Raw genomic sequence first — 18,916 nt, 5'->3', positions numbered from 1 at the left:
GTCTGGGAGGCATCCGATCTAAATGCCCGGGGCACCTCAACTTGCTCCTCTTGGCTCTACTCTGAGGTCCTCCTGGATGACCGAGCTCCTCCTATCTCTTACAGTCCAGCCAGTCTACAGAGAAAACTCATTTCAGCCGCTTGTATCCGGGATGCTGTTCTTTTAGTCACGACCCAAAGCTTGTGGCCATCGGTCAGGGTGGGAAACTAGATTGACCTCACGCTTTAACTGACATTCATCCATTCACCTTCCACCGCTTATCCGAAACCGGGTTGCAGGAGCAGCAGCCTAAGCTGGGAAGCCCAAACTTCCTTCTCCCGGGCCATTTCGTCCGGCTCCTCCTGGCGGATTCTGAGGCGTTCCCAGCCCAGCTGAGAGACAGTTTCGCCAACATGTTCTGTGTCTTCCCTGAGGCCTTCTACCGGTTGGGTGTGCCCTGATCACCTCGTCAAGGAGGTGACCGGGAGGCATCCTGACCTCATGCCCAAGCTAGCTCATCTGGCTCCTTCACTGCAGAGGAGCAGCGGTTCATCTGTAAGGGAGATACTCTGTACCCGTGATGTGGTCCTTTCGGTCACTACCCAAAGCTCATGGCCAGGTGAGGGTAGGAAGGAGATGGACTGGTCGATGGAGAGATTTGCCTTTCCCTCAGCTCTCTCTTCACCTCAACGCAACGATGGAGAATATCCATGACTGCAGATGCCACACCAATTGTCCTGTTGCTCATCATCATTTCAAGATATTATTAGATTACCACTTTTACTGTTACTGCATTTTATCTGACTGCTGTGCACGTTCCTGCATTACCTTTTACATATGGAAGATGAAATAGGTAACACTTCTGAGTTTTATTGAAAATAAAAGAGATTACAGATAACAGCAACCAAAAAGGGAGTGCAACTGTACTTGTTATATAAAAGCATACTTGTTATATAAATCTGTACTTATATAAAGCCTGGCAAAGGAGAGCCAACGGTGAGGGCAAAAGAGTAAGAAACTACTTTCTTAACCCTATTAACCCCGATTAGCGTCCCAGTCTCTGAAGCAAACTGATTAAGTTCAAATTACTCGGCTCTATTTTTGGCCCCTTATCTGCAAACTAATCATACATGTGTAAAACCACGTAAACGCGATAAACGGTGTACTCACCTTTAACTCAGATGACAAGTGATGGCATGGACCTCACGAGTTTAACTTAACTGTAGGAAGAAGTTGTACAAGGAGAAGCAATACAACTCACCAATAACTTGGATGCCGACTACTGGAGCCACTTTTCCCACTTCCAGAATTACCATCATTGTCACAGGTTTTCTGTTTGACGTTACACAAAAAAAGCCAACGAAAAAGCTAATTTCAACACCTTCAATTCAAAATTGTATGACCTTAAATTGCAAATGTTGATGAAAAGGAAATAAAATTGACAATCCGTTTTTGTTACCTGTACAAATGTATTGATATTCTTGCTCATTTTCAGGTTTTAAGTGTACAGTAATTGCTACAATCGTGATCGCATATAAAATTACCTTTCTAAAATGTATAAATAACAAAAGTATTACTGAAGTCATATATTAATGCATTATAAACTACAACCATTAAAACAGAAGCTTTCATTTTCAACATCGGATTTGACAGTATTACAATGTTCATGTTACAATGTACAACGCTACTCTCTAACACCTTCACCACAAGTCAGACAATGTGTATCAACGTGGAAAGATGCCGCTTCCGTCTTTCCAAAATCTGACAGTTCAGCTCCTGTATTCCTCGTAATTACACACGTCAAAAATAGAAACACAACACTTTGTTTTTTTGCTCCCATTGTTCACGAGTTCAAACTTTTTTCTTTGTACACATCAGGCCCATCTCTCGCAAATATTGTTACAAATATGTCTACAGGAATGAATTTCCGCAAAGTAGGATTCCTTATTGATAGATGGAATATTTTTATAAATTTGTTAAATCATTAGAGCCCTCAAGACATGAAATAGCACCCCTATAGTCACCTTTACCCCCGTATTACCCAATATAGAAGATATAAGAGGAGGAAATAATAAGACATATAAGGCATAAATAACACTTGTGCTTGTGTGTGTTGTTGTAAATATGTTCCGGTGCGACAGACAGGAAGTGACATCTGGAGTTCAGAGGTGAGGTTTAGCTTGCTTACGACCACAACAGTAGTCCGTGTTGGTATTATTGCGCCTGCTGTGAGATAATCCAATTCTGCAGTAACAGCCAGTTATCCCGGCATCGAGTCGGACACCGAGTGATCAGGATGGAATACATCACCACGTCTTTGAATGCCTTGTATTTGTATTTTATTTCACTTTTTAGGCTCAGAAATGCCAAAATGTGCATATCATATTTAACCACAAAACAGCAAGAATTATTAATATATATTTTTATAGAGCGAAGCCACGAAATTGGCAGCAAAAGTGAGCAGCCTGTACCGAGGTAATAGGTAGCATATCAAAATGGAGACTAGACAGCATGATTATCGCAGAGGTTTGCCTGAGGCTGGCCACAATAAAAGGCCACTCCAAAAAATATTCAGTAACTGTATTGTATATCTAGAAAAAGAGTTAATCTCATGAAAAATAGGAGCAAAAACAAAAGTGTTGCATTTGTATATTTTTCGAGTTAGATTGAATATAGCACAAAAGAGGTTTCTTTATCTTAGAACTTTTTATCTTGTATACAATATAGAACATATAGATCTTAGTATCTCTTTAAATGGTTATATCATTTATGATATTGCAATGGCTTGATGCAGTGGCACAGTTTGTTCTCCATGGAAGTCGGGGGAAATAGCTTTCAGAAAAATGGGCCAAAGTGGATTGAGAGAAATAAATGAATAAATTTGGCTTTTTTTCTGGAGTATAAATTGGATCAAAGGTCATGCAGTCCTCCTCGTTTCCTTGTAGGGCAAGAATCATCAGCAAAAATTGGTCCTATGAACACAAAGTGCCTGACTTCTCAGAGATATAGCTAAAGTGGTCCCATCCAGACAAAACAAACAAAAAAAAAAGCGGTGTCCAAATTGTGCCTTTGTTTTTTTTTACTGTACACACACGTGGTTTGTTAGCAGCACAAGTTTGGTGTTGGACTTTGGCTGGAGCTTTTTCACTGATGACAGCAAAGAAGTGGCGCATATGCAGAAGGTCTCTTATTGATGGCGACACACGCAACTCCTCCTCTTTAGTTGTCAATGCAAAGGAAAGGATGGAAAAAATATGGCTGGCTCTAGCAAGTGAAGTCCTCGAACACCCCGTGGTGTCCAGCGTGATGATGGTGACGGTGATGGTGGTGGTTGGGGAGCATCGTGTTGGCATACGCCCCCTCTGGGTGACTCCGTGTTATGGCATTGGGCTCCTGTTGGAAGCACAGAACACTGTTCTTAATTTGTTCCAAAATATTAGATGAAAACGGAAGCAATCTCTCCCATAGGATGGAATGTAAATCTGTTCCAAAACAAAAAATACATTTTGTAGAGAATATTTCTAGTTTTACATGGAGAAAATAATTAAAAATTACAAATACATGGAAGTCATAGTAGTTGGTGTGGACTTCCTGCACATCATAGCGAGATCAAATACAGACAGCCTGCAACTTGTAGGGATTTTATGGAACAATACAAGCACTGCTGGAAGGATTCTTCTGGAATGTCCCTCAGATGTCTTAATGGTCTCTACGTTTTCAAAACCGGTCCCCTTGATGCCCTCCTTAAGATTGGCGAAAAGAAACAAAAGTCACCCGGACCAAGGTCAGGTGAATAGGGAGGTTGTTCCAGCACGGTGCTGTTCTTCTCGGCAAAGAACCGCCGGATACAAAAACATATTGAAGCAGCCGCAGGTTGTCCTGCCGCAACTTTTGTCTCCTCTTGCGCACTGAGCAAAGCAAACAGTGTAGGATATCTCTGTAGGCATGCTGATTGATCATCCGAATGATAACACAATTTCCTAATCCTTTTTTTGCCCAAAGCTCATACAGCACACCCAGTCCTGTTACTTTTCCAGACACATTTGGTATCCTACTGTATATGTTTCCCCTTCCACAGTTTATCCCATTCTTCTTTCATCTCATTATTATTCCCAAATGTTGGTGCTAGGTGTGAATGCTAAGGTGAGGTTACGTCTGTGTTGAGTGCACATCGTATTTATTTGATGTCAAGTTAATTCATGCTATCACACAATCACATAATTCCAATACAATACACTCATATGTGACTTTACTCATCTGTATACACCAGTCATTATTTTGCACTATGACCCATTTACCATTGCATTAAAATTAATATATCTGCAATATGTCTGCTGCTGCATATGCTCCTTTGCAATACTATGTGTATATTTTGGATATCTTGTATATATCTTGTATATATCTTGTTAAATTGTCTTTTTTACTCTACTTTTATATGCTTTTTTAAACTTGACTACTGCACTGAAAGGAGAAGCTCTCCAATCTCGTTGTACATCTTGTATAATGACAATAAAGGCCATTCCATTCCATTCCATTCCATAACAACACAAAAAAAACGATGGGATCATCTTCTGTCTGGAAAAGAAACTCCAAAGTCGTACCAATGTTGAGTCTGTGAAGGCTGCGTGTTGCTGGTCATTCTTCCCTTTCAAAGCGCCAGTCTTCACTTTTTTTTATCAGGTTTTGTATCCATCAATCCATCCATCTATTTTACTCCACTTATCCGGGGCCATCAGTCTCAGTAGGGAAGCCCAGACTTCCTGGTCCTCGGCTACCTTTTCCAGTATCACCGGGAGGACACCAAGTTGTTCCCAGGCCAGCTGTGAGACATAATCCCTCCAGCGTGTCCTACGTCTGCCACGGGGCCTTCTCCTGACTGGGCATGCCCGGAACACCCCACCAGCGAGGCGTCTAGGAGGCACCACCAACTGGTTCCTATTGATGTGAGCCCCTTCCGAATCTCTTAGGGTGAGTCCAGCTACCCTACAGAGGAAACTAATTTTACTCGCAATCTCGTACTGTTGGTCCCAAAGCTCATGACCATAGGTGAGGGTGGGAACATAGATCGACCGGCAAATTGAGAGCTTTGCCTTCCGGACCAGCTCTTTTCACTACGACGGCCCGGTACAGCGACCAGATTACTGAGATGCTGCGCCGATACGCCTATCGACCTCACGCTCCAACCTTTCCTCACTCGTGAACAAGACCCAAAGATAACGCCTCCACCTGGGGCAGGACCTCATTCCCAACCCAGAGGATGCAATCCACCTTTTCCGACAGACAACCATGGCCTCTGATTTGGAGACCAAATGAATAGCATTACATTAGGTTTTTACCATTTTCTCAAGTTAAAGCTTCATGGTTTATGGTCATGGTAGGACAAATGAATGGAGAATCTTGAGAGTTGAATTCTGAGGAATACCCAATCTGCCCAAAGAGAAAACAAATATGTTTACTTTGATAACCCTATAGAAAATGATGCTGTATAGAAGTTCATTGTACTCAACATTTCCAGGTCAACTTTTTTAGATTAGACAATTAGACTAGAAATTGCACATTTTCCGAAATTTTACAAAAGTTTATGTGTGAGGTGGCACCCCTAAATCTAAAAGACATTTTTATGTTCATTAGAAAAAAATTGAATGCCAGCCAAATTGATATTATGAAATAAAAATTTCCCATTCAAATTTGATGCACCCTAATGTACACCATAACTTTGTACATCCCATGTAATGTATTTAATGTACATGTGACATCATCATTTGTGTTTTTAACGTTTAACTTTTTAACTCAATGCACTCACGTACCGTCTGGTACTAATAATTAGTATTCTAGGATCTAGGATTCCAACTTGTGGGAACAGTTTGGGGTAGGGTTCAAGTTACATTCTCACATCCAAAAGAAAGGACTTCTTTATTCTGTGGGAAAGCGGCTTCAGGAACAGATGTATTTGATGATGAGTGGGGAACAAAACAACTGTGGGTGTCATCCCACAGGAAAGGGGCGCCACAGGCGGTGAACCACTGCTGAAGATCAAACCGCAACTGAACAGACCAAGCAAGTTAAATGTATCCAGGCCGATGTGGTCACAAGAAACACGACACAAAAGGACATGCTGGAAGCTTATTGTTTGGAACAGGAAATGGGCAGGGTGATAACCACTGTCAAAATGTGAGTGATGACTGGTGAAATAACAAAAACAAATATATGGAATTAATAATAAAAACAGATGAAGGTACACTCCTGATCAAAGTCAAGGATGTTCATCAGCTGATTAAAACTCAAACTAAAAAAGGACTCAGTAATGAGTAGCTGCGCCATTCTTGCTAATCAACTCAAACAAATCAAAAAATGGCTGTGGGCATGCTTGATGCCAATGGTTCCAGAATGCTGCTCGGAACATTGCTCCCGGGGGTGAAGATGGCTTCATGGAGGGCATCCACTGTCTGGAACTGATGAACATTTTTGTAAACCTCCCTTGCCCTTGTCCTGTTGAAAAAGTCCGTCATTACCACACAGACCAGGGCCTTCAGTCATGAGTGGTGCCTCCAGGGGCGCCATTTGACACCCCTGCACCATTGGTCCAGATCATGATGTCGCCCCCTTCCATTGTGCTGTGTGGAAAACATTTCAGGTAGGATCTACTTGTCATGGAATTAACGTTTGAAGCCATCAGGACCGTGCAGGATAAATTTTTTCCTCATCTCATTTCTCATGCTTGGTGCTGTCGTGTTTCATTTGGGCGGAGTATAGTCCCGAGTCTTGGTGGACACAGGGACGGTGACATTTTTCAGGTCTTCCACTTGATTCTTTTGTTCCATACGGTGTAACGGTGGAATGCGAGAGGCCTTGCTAATGTAGCTCAGCAATCTGACCGAGTTCAAAGACAGAAAGCTTTTTCTTGGCCATCAAGAGATCTTGACCTCCATCATTGAGTCCATCCTCATCTCCTCCATCACCATCTGGTACGCTGCTGCCACTGCTAAGGACAAAGGCAGGCTGCAGCGTGTCATTCGGTCTGCAGAGAAGGTGATTGGCTGCAATCTCCTGTCCCTCCAGGATCTGTACGCCTCCAGGACCCTGAGGCGTGCAGAAAGGATTGTGGCCGATCCCTCTCACCCCGGACACAGACTCTTCGAGACGCTCCCCTGCGGTCCATCAGGACCAAAACCTCACGCCACAAGAACAGTTTCTTCCCGTCGGCCCGGAACCCCCCCCGACAGTCTTCACACCCCAATCCTGCCTCATCGTGCCACTTTGACACTTTCACTATATGCGTTACATTAACGCCCAGTTTGGACTTTTAGGAAAACAATCAGACTGCACTTCCGGAATAACAAACAAAAAACAAACTGTGTACATATATTTATACTGTATATTCTGTATATTTTGTATTTTTCATTCTTTTTTAATAGATGTGTCTGCACCTACTTCACCAAAACAAATTCCTAGTATGTGTTTGATCATACCTGGCAATAAACCCTTTTTCTGATTTCTGATTTGACAGTGTGAATACCTGATATAAAATTCTATTGAATTTTTCCAAGAGTTTGGGTTTCATCAGCTAATGAACACCCTACTTCACTTTAATGCTTGACATTTTAGCTAATACATAAAGGTTAATAAGGAGGTTAGTCAATATGCGACATACATATAGCCACTGCATTTGAGACGTATGATCTTTGGATTCAAGTGGGACCAAAACATTTGCACATCTGACTAAAGTTGAGCAACAAACAAACCCAACACCCCAGCAATAAAAGTTCTCATAAACTGAGCACATTGATTTGAAAAAATACAAGTTAGTGTTTTCCTAAATATCCCCTTGTGATTTTTTAATAGAATTATAATGCTGCAGGGAAACTCTTCGTGTTTGTGAGGAAGTGCAATAGTTGTGAATGTGCTGTACCTCTGTTTCCATCTCCTCCAGACCCACCGTCGCGACAGTACTGGCCTGCGGTGGCTGCTTGCTCTTCTTTTCCTCCTTTTGCGGCCTCAGTAGACGTTGTAATCGTTGCTTGATTACCTGTTTACAACCAGAGACGCCGAGATGAATACAAACACAGCAATTTGTGTTATCCTCAAATTGGTGTGCAAGACATTCATCAATAAGTCAAAATGAGATGATAACACATACACCCTACTTATAAACATTAATTTACACACATAAACATAAGACTCTTACCATTGGCTGAGGCCATATTGGCATGGGTCTTTCCAATCTCCATGCAATTCCCATGTGTTATTGCAATAAATGCTAGGAACCGCTCTGTTTCGGAGACGTGTCACTGCAAGTACTCTTACTACTTACAATGCGGCTAACATAACAGTCTTACAAGCCAAAGATACAACTCAGTGGTCTGGGGTCTGCTACGACCCCGTAATCAGGCAGCATGACATTAGTCAGAATGCACGATAAATGACAGTCAGTCAGAAGGGAATTTGGGGTGACATTTGTTCCCGGCATGCTGAATTGAGGCCAAAATAAGGTCAAAAAAGGGCTTGCCATGTTTAATCGGATAGCTAGTGGCTTTTTATCTTGCTGATTCTTGGCTTGCAGATGGGGGGGCCATTGCCAGCATTCACTAACCCCAAGTTCAACTCAGACAGCATGCGATTTAATGCTTCATGTAGTCCGGGTGACAGATTCATGTCAGATTCATCAAGGGTGATCATGGTGTCAATATATTCAGGTCTCAAAAATGAGTGACCGATCTGTCAAGTTGGGGGAAAAAAACACAATGACAGAGAAATCGCAGTACCTCGTAGATATAATCAAGTATTTCTAAGATAGTCAGGATACTGGCTCCAATGAAAAGCCCCATCTGTCCACCAATGTCACCTAAAAAAAAACAAAAAGGACATTTCAAAAATTCTCAAACATGCTTACAAATGGTGTTTTCATCTCTTTCTTAATAAATATACTTATATATACAGTGGTACCTCGGTTTTTGTAATTTACTCCAAAAGGAAAAACAAGTTGTACAAAAAAACAATCAATTTTTTCCCATAAAAATTCATGTAAATCCACTGAATCTGTTCTAGAAACCCGGATGCCATCTTTGTACTTTGTAATGAGTTCTTTGTTGAATTCAGTCGTGTTTCTCACCTTCTTTATCACATTGCTGGCATTCACAAGTTTCTTTGGCGCATTGGTGGCTTATGTAGCAGTCACAGTAGTGTGAGTTACTTCTAAAATTCAATTGTGTTTCTTACCTCAATAACCCAAAATGGAGCCAAAGAAAGCATTTCGATAAAGGAAGTTCAATTCAAGAAATAGCTCATTGCATAATAGCAAGGTAGTGATCTTGCTGCCACATGATGTCTTTGGCAACAATCACATCTTTAATGACGGTAAAGTAACCTTAAATGTTCATTTATCCCTTTTATATTTATTTATTAATCATATATATGCATTTAAAATCAATTCATGTGCATTAAACTATAAGTGTAAAACTATAAAAACATGTTTTGTGTTAACATTTTCGAGACTTCATCTCTGTGTGGAGTTTCCCTGTGCATGCGTGAGTTTTGTCTGCCGGTTTCCTACCCCATTCCAAAAAAAACATGCATGTTAGGTTAATTGGCCACTCTAAATTGAATGTGAGTGTGAATGGTTGTTTGTCTATATGTGCCCTGCGATTGACTGTCCACCAGTCCAGGGTGTACCCCGACTCTTGGCTGAAGACAGCTGGGATAGACTCCAGCATACCCCCGCAACATAGACCCCATGTGGCATAGAAAATGGATGGATGGATTTCCGAGACTTATGCCGTATTAGGTGGCAAAGAATTACAGAGTCAGTCGCTGATGACAACAGAGCTGACGTCCCGTTCATGTTACCATGTATTAGCAGGCTAATAAGCTACTGGGAAGGACGTTTTATGAGAAAGTAACATTAATAAAACAGTTGGACTCACAACAAGATGTGCAACACAATGGATGCTAACCAGAACATATACACAAAACATGGCAAAATTTTCGACATTAACCAAAAAACATGCTAACCAGGGTGTAAACTAACCAAGGTTCCACTCTATATATAGCATATGTATTATTATATGTACATACAGTGAAGAAAATAAGTATTTGAACACCCTGCTATTTTGCTATTTCTCCCACTTAGAAATCATGGAGGGGTCTGAAATTTTCATCGTAGGTGCATGTCCACTGTGAGAGAGATAAACTAAAAAGAAAAATCCAGAAATCACAATGCATGATTTTTTAACAATTTATTTGTGTGATACAGCTGCAAATAAGTATTTGAACACCTGAGAAAATGAATGTTAATATTTGGTACAGTAGCCTTTGTTTGCTATTACAGAGGTCAAACGTTTCCTGTAGTTTTTCACCAGGTTTGCACACACTGCAGGAGGGATCTTGGCCCACTCCTCCACACAGATCTTCTCTAGATCAGTCAGGTTTCTGGGCTGTCGCTGAGAAACACGGAGTTTGAGCTCCCTCCAAAGATTTTCGATTGGGTTCAGGTCTGGAGACTGGCTGGGCCATGCTAGAACCTTGATATGCTTCTTACGGAGCCACTCCTTGGTTTTCCTGGCTGTGTGCTTCGGGTCGTTGTCGTGTTGGAAGACCCAGCCACGACCCATCTTCAATGCTCTGACAGAGGGAAGGAGGTTGTTCCCCAAAATCTCACAATACACGGCCCCAGTCATCCTCTCTTTAATGCAGTGCACTCGTCCTGTCCCATGTGCAGAAAAACACCCCCAAAGCATGATGCTACCACCCCCATGCTTCACAGTAGGGATGGTGTTCTTCGGATTGTACTCTTCATTCTTCTTCCTCCAAACACGCTTATTGGAATTATGACCAAAAAGTTCTATTTTGGTCTCATCTGACCATAAAACTTTCTCCCATGACTCCTCTGTATCATCCAAATGGTCATATGCAAACTTAAGACGGGCCTTGACATGTGCTGGTTTAAGCAGGGGAACCTTTCGTGCCATGCATGATTTCACATCATGACGTCTTAGTGTATTACCTACAGTAACCTTGGAAACGGTGGTCCCAGCTCTTTTCAGGTCATTGACCAAGTCCTGTCGTGTAGTTCTGGGCTGATTCCTCACCTTTCTTAGAATCATTGAGACCCCACGAGGTGATATCTTGCATGGGGCTCCACTCCGATTGAGATTGACCGTCATGTTTAGCTTCTTCCATTTTCTAATGATAGCTCCAACAGTGGACCTTTTTTCACCAAGCTGCTTGGTAATTGCTCCGTAGCCCTTTCCAGCCTTGTGGAGGTGTACAATTTTGTCTCTGGTGTCTTTGGACAGCTCTTTGGTCTTCGCCATGTTACAAGTTAAAGTCTTACTGATTGTATGGGGTGGACAGGTGTCTTTATGCAGCTAACGACCTCAAACAGGTGCATCTGATTCAGGATGATACATGGAGTGCAGGTGGACTTCTAATGGGCAGACTAACAGGTCTTTCAGGGTCAGAATTCTAGATGATACACAGGTGTTCAAATACTTATTTGCAGCTGTATCACACAAATAAATTGTTAAAAAATCATGCATTGTGATTTCTGGATTTTTCTTTTTAGTTTATCTCTCTCACAGTGGACATGCACCTATGATGAAAATTTCAGACCCCTCCATGATTTCTAAGTGGGAGAAATAGCAAAATAGCAGGGTGTTCAAATACTTATTTTCTTCACTGTATGTATACAATATACAATTCATACCTAATAAACCCGCAACATCGTAGGCTTTCTTTTGCTCTATTGTTTCATAGTTTAGAGCCTCAAAGAAGATGTCCAGGACCAGGAAGTTGTCCCTAAAAATGAAGTTAGACTATTAAAAAAAAAAAAAACTGCAGACATTAAAATCATGTTATCCACTGAACATTTGCAAAACTCATATCAAATATGAAATAATGCATGCAATGACATACCTAAAGACGATATATGTACCGTTATGTGTATTGCTAAGTGCTGCTATAAGTACTGTACTGTACTATACTGCTGTGCTGCTGATGTTGTGTGGATGCGGTCACAGGCTTGAGGTCCAAGTTAATGTAAGTCAGTTTGATTTTCCTCTTGAAAGGGCCTACCGGATGTAGTCTTCGGACTTGGCGTATTTCCTGGAGAGATAGCGAGCCGAGCCCTTGCTGGGGATTTTGACCATGGAGAGCTCTTTACCGTAACGGGTGAGATTACAGGGCGTCTCACATGGACAGGTGTCCCCGCTGGTCTTTTGGAGCTGTGCTGCAATAGATCAGAAACAACTCCTAATCTTAAAACAGCAGGGTCCGGTCTCAGATCAGAAGGAACATCCAAAATTCCAGTTGTGAAGAGATGTCAGGAAGGTTTGGGTTATAAACAACCACCAATGTTTTTAGTTGGAAACTCTGGCTACACAAATAAAGCCAATAAATTGATATCTAGTTTGCTATTTAGTGATTTTGTTGAAAAAAAAATCACTTTTTAAGTAGTTAAAATAATGCACAAAAATAATGAATGAATGGTTCAGTTATTTTCCTTTGCAGGGGACTGACATTTTTTCACCATAGACAGGAAGTAGCTACAGTAATCCCTCGCCACTTCGCACTTTCAATTTCGAGGCTCCACTCTTGTCACGTCGAATGAATGAATAAATCATGCAGTTTCATGGTTGAATACCGGCCATTATTAGTCATTTTCAAGCATTAACATGACTGAATGAGCTAAAATCCAAATGTAAGGCATTCAGAAGATGCACTCAAAGCTGCTGCAATGATGTGTAGTATTCCACACTGGTCACTAGGTGTCAGTAATGTTACTGTAATTTTCGACGAGATGTAACAGATTTAAAAATGCACTTTATTTATTTTCTAAATGCGTGAATTTATTATTATTTAGTTATTGTGTGAATTTTATCTCAATGAGTTATTTATTTTTCTTATCTTGTTTACTCTTTGCTTTCTTTGTATGTGTGTTTATTTTATCTTTTCACTTCTGCTCCTCCCGGGCTTCCGTAGTTGGCCCCAGCTCTGGTAGCACTTCCTCTCTTTGCCACACAACATGGTTGGCATTGATGAGGGTAAGTTCAGTTAAAGAGCTGCAGATAAAATGTGTTGTTTAGTTTAAGATTTGGTCATCTGTGTTGTGTATATTATTTTTATGTCGATTTAAAGTGGTTTTATGTTATTTTGATCGTTGGTTTTAGTTAAAAGGGGCTTCATTTACACTTCTGGCGGGATTTGAGTTACATTAGGCCCGTTGTGGTTTTTGTTACAATGTGTAATTTATGTTCCGTCTGTGTAGGGTGCAGAAGTGGAGAGAAAACTTTATTTTCATTTTTTTGTCCATCAGGTATGTGTTTTTAATTTTATGTTATCATAATACCTTTTCACGTGTCATTAATTACTCCTTCCTCTTCTCTCCCCCACTCTGTTACTTATGTTGGCCACTAGTTGGCAGTATTGTAAAACATTGTAAATATAAAGTCTGTGTTTTGTTTACCATTAAAACAAGTACTTCCTCTCTTTGCCACACAATGTGGTTGGCATTGACGAGGGGTGTAGAAGTGGAGAGAAAATAACTTTATTTTCATTCTTTTGTCCATCAGAAACCTAACAAAGGCTGTTACAGGGACACACAGGTTTTATTGCAGATTTGAATTCTCTCTCAGCAGACGCATTAATCCCTAACATGGGCTACTGTTGTGGTCGTTACGCTACGGCAAGCTAAAATGCAACACTTGATATCCTGTCAACCCCGCTTCCCAAGCACTGGAACACATTTACAGCAATGAAAGTTTTATTTCCTCTTATTGTGTCTGCTATATTAATAATAATATAATATGGGGTTCTATTTCTATTTTCTATTTGGAGGTTTTTCGAAATCGGCATGTGGCTAATGCTAGTAGCTGGCGCATTTATGGGAATTCCCATGTAGATTAGTATCAGGTGAAGGTATTTGCTCAATTTTGTTAGCTAAAGATAAAAGCAAAACACATAGTCTCACAAATACAAAGGATACTTTGGATATAAAGGATACACGCGCCCACATACAAAAAAAAGAGGACTAACGTGACAACTGACAGTTAAGGTGGAAACATCGAGTACGCATATGAGAGATTGCTTTGCAACAAAGGAAAAGCAGAATGTTCCAGACACCTTGATGCCCCAGTGAAGCCTTGATGCCCCTGCAAAGGAAAGATGCCTTGATGCCACAGCGAACAAACAAAAGGAGAAACACCATGAAAGCGGTTCAAGCAAGGGCAGCGGCGAAAGCTAATTGGTCCAGGACTCCAGCATCAGGACTCCAGCCTCGAATGTATAAAAGACCAGGCAGGGAAAGGAAGGATACTTTTTGCAGCTGCGCTGTAATAAGACCTGCTTACTTGTAGGCATACAGGGACTGCAGATAAGCGCGGACGTCTGTATTAAGTATTGTTGTCAGGAATAAATAATCTGGTTCTCATTCTGTGATTTGGTTCTTTGAGATTCCCTTATCCTCTATTCGAAACCCACTTAGAGTCCTCAGGGGGAGGATTTCTACACAGGCTAGCGCATTTGTTTGAATGCATTTCGTTCATGCTTAACGTCTGTATCTTACGTAAGATGCTTTATTCTGTACGATCAGTTTTGAAAATAAAGCCTCTGAAAAGGAAGTCAACTGGTGTCTCGACCTGTTATCTGTTTCCTGTGCTAGCAAGTAGAGACTAAGTGTTAGCGTGTTAGCAAACACAAAATAGTGGTGCAGTGGCGGGTTCCAATATTTCAGAAGCACAGAAGTTGAAAGATCCAGAGGATGCAAGATAAAAATGGTCAAAAAGGTATTTTACACTGACCTCATCCGCCTCCTCTTTTCTTATTCTCAAAGTTTTGTGTCTAGACAAAATCAGGTGTGGGAGCAGTAATGAAAATTTAATAATTTATGTCTGTTAGATATTTATACCCAGGAGAACAAAGGCATATATTTTTAGTGTGATTTGGGGCATGAAGACTCTTACAATATGAGCTTAGCAGTTTCATGAAGTATGCATATATCAGATAATTCTATTCAGGAGTGTGACCCTTATGAATACAATCCATTCTTGGAAGACATATCTAAGATATTGTAAATATGGTTTAAATTTAATAAAAAGTGAGACAGAAAAGACATCTAATTAGAAGGCACGTGTGTCGGTCATAATGGTAAAAATATCTATTATATTGCAACATTCATGCCACTGAATGTGCAGTACTATTGTTCAGTCCTAATTCAAGTATGAGGAGGGGCACAGAGATGGAAAAAAGGTTTAATTTGAAGAGTTCAACAATAGAGGTCATCTCACTCTGAGGTGACAAAATCACAATGAGGAACTCAACCCTATCTCTGGTAGTGTGTATTACATTTCAAGAGAATTCTTGTGTGCCGTGTATTCACCATCCGGGATGGCCACCATTTTTCATATTCTCTGCTAATGCTCATTTTTAGTAGATATTACTATTATTATTATTATTACACATTTAAATTCAGTCTAATATGGCCACATGGTGGACGAGTGGTTAGCATGTAGGCCACACAGTCATGAGATCAGGTATCTCTGTGTGGAGTTTGCATGTTGACACAAAATGACACAAATGAACAATAACATATTTGTGTCAGTGGGAGAGGTCTCACTCGCTCAAATTTTGTATTTGCTAAATGTTTGTGTGGCAAGTTTACGAGCTAATATGCTAATAATAAAGAAAAATAGTAATACAAAAATATGCTTGCTGACTGTACTATTTAAATAATGGCCCATAGTTCCGAAATCTATGTCCTTTTACATAAAATTTGATGTAATTATTGTTGTAGTTGCACATTGAATCGTTTACCACAAGGAGATTTCCCCTACTTATTATAGATAAAAACATATTTCTATCTGCGATTAAATCTGTGATTAATTGTGAGTTAACGATGGACAAAATGCAATTAATCATGATCAAATATTTTAATGGATTGACAGCCCTAGTCTCCCTGTGCATGTGTGGGTTTTCTCCGGTTTCCTCCCACATTGCAAAAACATGCTAGGTTAATTGGCCACTCCAAATTGTCCATAGGTATGAATGTGAGTGTGAATGGTTGTTTGTCTATATGTGCCCTGTGATTGGCTGGCGACCAGTACAGGGTGTACCCCGCCTCTTGCCCATAGACAGCTGGGATAGGCCCCAGCATCCCCTGCGACCCTCGTGAGGAAAAAGCGGTAGAAAATGAATGAATGAATGAATGACAACCCTAGTCTTAATGTTACGGACACTGATTAGTAGGAGTTTGAATACACTGAGAACATTATTTTTTAGGTTTGCCTTGCTTAATGCGTTATAGTCCAATCGCTTCTCACAGAAGGCCTTCTTGACACGGATACTCACATACTGTAGCACAATCAGAGCTGTGCAACACTTGACATATGACTGAGGGAAACGCTACCAGGAGAAGAGGCAGGCACACAACCAACTCATAGTTTTCACTCTCTTCACATCACACTTTCACCTTCTAGAGAGGAGTAGCAATATTACATCAACTCTGTGTACTTTTATTTTAGGTGCTTTCTTGTTGAGGCCAGCACTATAGCTAAATATATTGCTAATATTTTTAATACAATGAGTAAATCTTGTGTAACCATTGACTACTTTTCTGCTCGCTATGCGGTGACAAGAACGAGGAAGAAAGGTGAGGCACAGAGCACCCAGTCAGCCTGAGGCGGGAGAGAAAAGGAAATAGACCAATATTTGTTGCTGCAATGATTGACAGCATGCTGGAGAATACAAGAATAAATTCACCAATTCTCCTGTCAGGCCGTAGTGGTGTAATGGTACAGCTGCTGCCATTTCATGTCGATTTTGTGGGTTTGATCAAAGCCCTACATTTTACTTTTTTATTCTTTTACTTTACTGTGCACTAAAAAAATGTTATTCTTTTACTCCAAAACATGCATCTGAACTGCAAACAATTGTGTCTGCCTTCTCGGGAATCTATTATAATGAGAAAAGAAGTGAAGGAAGATTGTTTCTTACCTAGTGCTTTGTCAACACAGTTGATTTGACTTGGAGGACAGATATCAGCGGTTCCTGGAGAGGAGAACACATAATGAGTCAGATCAATCACAATGATCAGTGACCCATGCCAACTGCGATGGGAAAGCATGACTGCGAACAACACTGCAGAGCTTATCATTCATCTGGAAATGAGGGCAGACGCACAGAGCATGGCTTCCGTTCACCAAGCATTACTGTCATTGAGGAATGGAGCATGTTACTGCAATCTTGAGGCATATTTACCGCAAAAGTCTTGAAACAAAACAAGCCAGGTCATTAAATGCAGGTATTCATTAGCTACAAAAGTCATTAGCAAGGTTTGGTTTTGTTTCTTCGTGAGGTAAATGCAGATTAATGTGCAGTGAAATAGCATCTGATTTTTTTTTACACACTCAGTTTTTCCAACTTCACTGTATCATATTTTGCAATTAAATGAAGCTAATTTGCAATAAAAGTGGGGCTATTTATGAGCAGCACGGGCTGTGCAGGGTTTCCATCTGCTGTCCACATGTCATGGACAAGAACAACCTAATAGCTTTTTTGGGTGGTCAACCAAATATAGAAATAGACTCGCATAATAAAATATTGATTTTGACCCAACCAAATCAAGGAAAACACATTTTTGCTTTTATGCCTTGGTGGTGGTTAAAAGTGGAAGATGCCTTAAATAGCTTCACACGGAGTCATAAATATTGAAATATCATTGTTGAAGTGTATCGCCCCAAAGTCAGCTGGGATAGGCTCCAGCTCACTTGTGACCTGGATGAGGACAAGCCTTATCAGAACAAAATGGTTATTCTTCTCATATCACAGTAATCTCGTGCCAATTCACTCCTCAAATTCAGCTTCACTTTATCACAGTTTTTCAAAATGAACAAATCATCACTGTTCTGTAGTTGAATATGGCCCATTATTTGTCCAAAAATATTTACATTTATATATTGTACATTTTAAAAAGCATTTTGAAGCATAAAAATGGCTAAATGAACCAAAATACAGACATAAGGCATTCAGAAGACGCATTCAAAGATGTAACATTCCACACTGGTCACTAGGTGTCATGAGACAACAAGAATCTATATTGTGTTTTATTTCCTCCTATTACTATGATATAGTAGGCTCCAGCAAACCCCGCGACCCTAGTGAGGATAAGCGGCATACAAGGTGGATGAATGGATGAATGACTATTTTGTTGGGTGATATGAGAGGATAGGTGACTGTAGGGGTGTTATTTCATGTCTAGAGGGCTCTAATGATGGTGAAAAAAATATTCAGAAGGTGGTAAGCATATTTTCTATGCTCTAACAATAAAAATATATACCAGTCGACCAGTTAAAGTCGGGATTAGTGTATTGTTATTACAGAGGAACGTACAACAATTAACCAAATCAATCAAAGTCAGACAAAATCAAATGCTACTAAAATATACAAACGCTACTAAAATATTTAAAATATTGATTTTACGCCCCAGTTTTCATATGATTTATTTTTCAATGAAAAGTGTTTCCAAAAAATACTGTATGTTTGTTATTGTACGGCCAAACATTGCACCTAACAAACTAGTCCTAATCCCAACTAGCTGCTCGCTTGCTCACGGAAAAAACAAAAGATTTCATTGCTTGTTTTATTTTATTTTTATTGTAATATTTTAATAATTTATTTAAAATGTTATTTTCTTCTTCTGTATAGCATTTTGGGGCAGCATGAACAATATGATTTAAATGTGCTTTATAAGTAAACATTGACCTAACTAGGAATTGTGTACTCAAAACAAGCATTCATGCGTCAGTGATTCAGTGTCTTTGAAGAACGGCTAGTGCTTCTATCAGAATTGGGACAAATTCCTACCGGAGTCATTTAATCATCTTTAATATGCGCGTAACTCCTTTCTTCCTGCTTATCAAGCACTGTGCTCCCTTACTTTCAATGGCAG

The 18,916-nt window shown here is 40.3% G+C and overlaps 1 protein-coding gene and 1 long non-coding RNA gene across 2 annotated transcripts in view; one reads left to right on the top strand and one right to left on the bottom strand.

Annotated features, from left to right (window-relative positions):
* Nucleotides 1-744: 744 nt before the first annotated feature.
* The window catches only part of asic4a (acid-sensing (proton-gated) ion channel family member 4a), a 138,806-nt gene continuing 120,634 nt past the window's right edge, over nucleotides 745-18,916 (bottom strand). The window contains exons 5-10 of the mRNA XM_058083063.1: nucleotides 16,963-17,016; nucleotides 12,049-12,202; nucleotides 11,681-11,772; nucleotides 8,742-8,821; nucleotides 7,889-8,005; nucleotides 745-3,372 (exon numbers count right to left, since the gene is read on the bottom strand). Of these exons, the coding sequence (XP_057939046.1) occupies nucleotides 3,244-3,372; nucleotides 7,889-8,005; nucleotides 8,742-8,821; nucleotides 11,681-11,772; nucleotides 12,049-12,202; nucleotides 16,963-17,016 (626 nt within the window). The 3' untranslated portion in view covers nucleotides 745-3,243. The remainder of the gene's footprint in view (nucleotides 3,373-7,888; nucleotides 8,006-8,741; nucleotides 8,822-11,680; nucleotides 11,773-12,048; nucleotides 12,203-16,962; nucleotides 17,017-18,916) is intronic.
* Nucleotides 13,006-13,924, top strand: LOC131136329 (uncharacterized). The gene is made up of 3 exons (XR_009131732.1): nucleotides 13,006-13,016; nucleotides 13,241-13,288; nucleotides 13,390-13,924. It is a non-coding gene; the product is annotated as an uncharacterized LOC131136329 (long non-coding RNA).

The sequence above is a fragment of the Doryrhamphus excisus genome, chromosome 9, assembly GCF_030265055.1.
Source record: "Doryrhamphus excisus isolate RoL2022-K1 chromosome 9, RoL_Dexc_1.0, whole genome shotgun sequence".
In the NCBI taxonomy this organism is placed as follows: domain Eukaryota; kingdom Metazoa; phylum Chordata; class Actinopteri; order Syngnathiformes; family Syngnathidae; genus Doryrhamphus; species Doryrhamphus excisus.
Note: the sequence above shows the minus strand (reverse complement) of the source record. Positions and strands in the feature narration are given on the sequence as shown.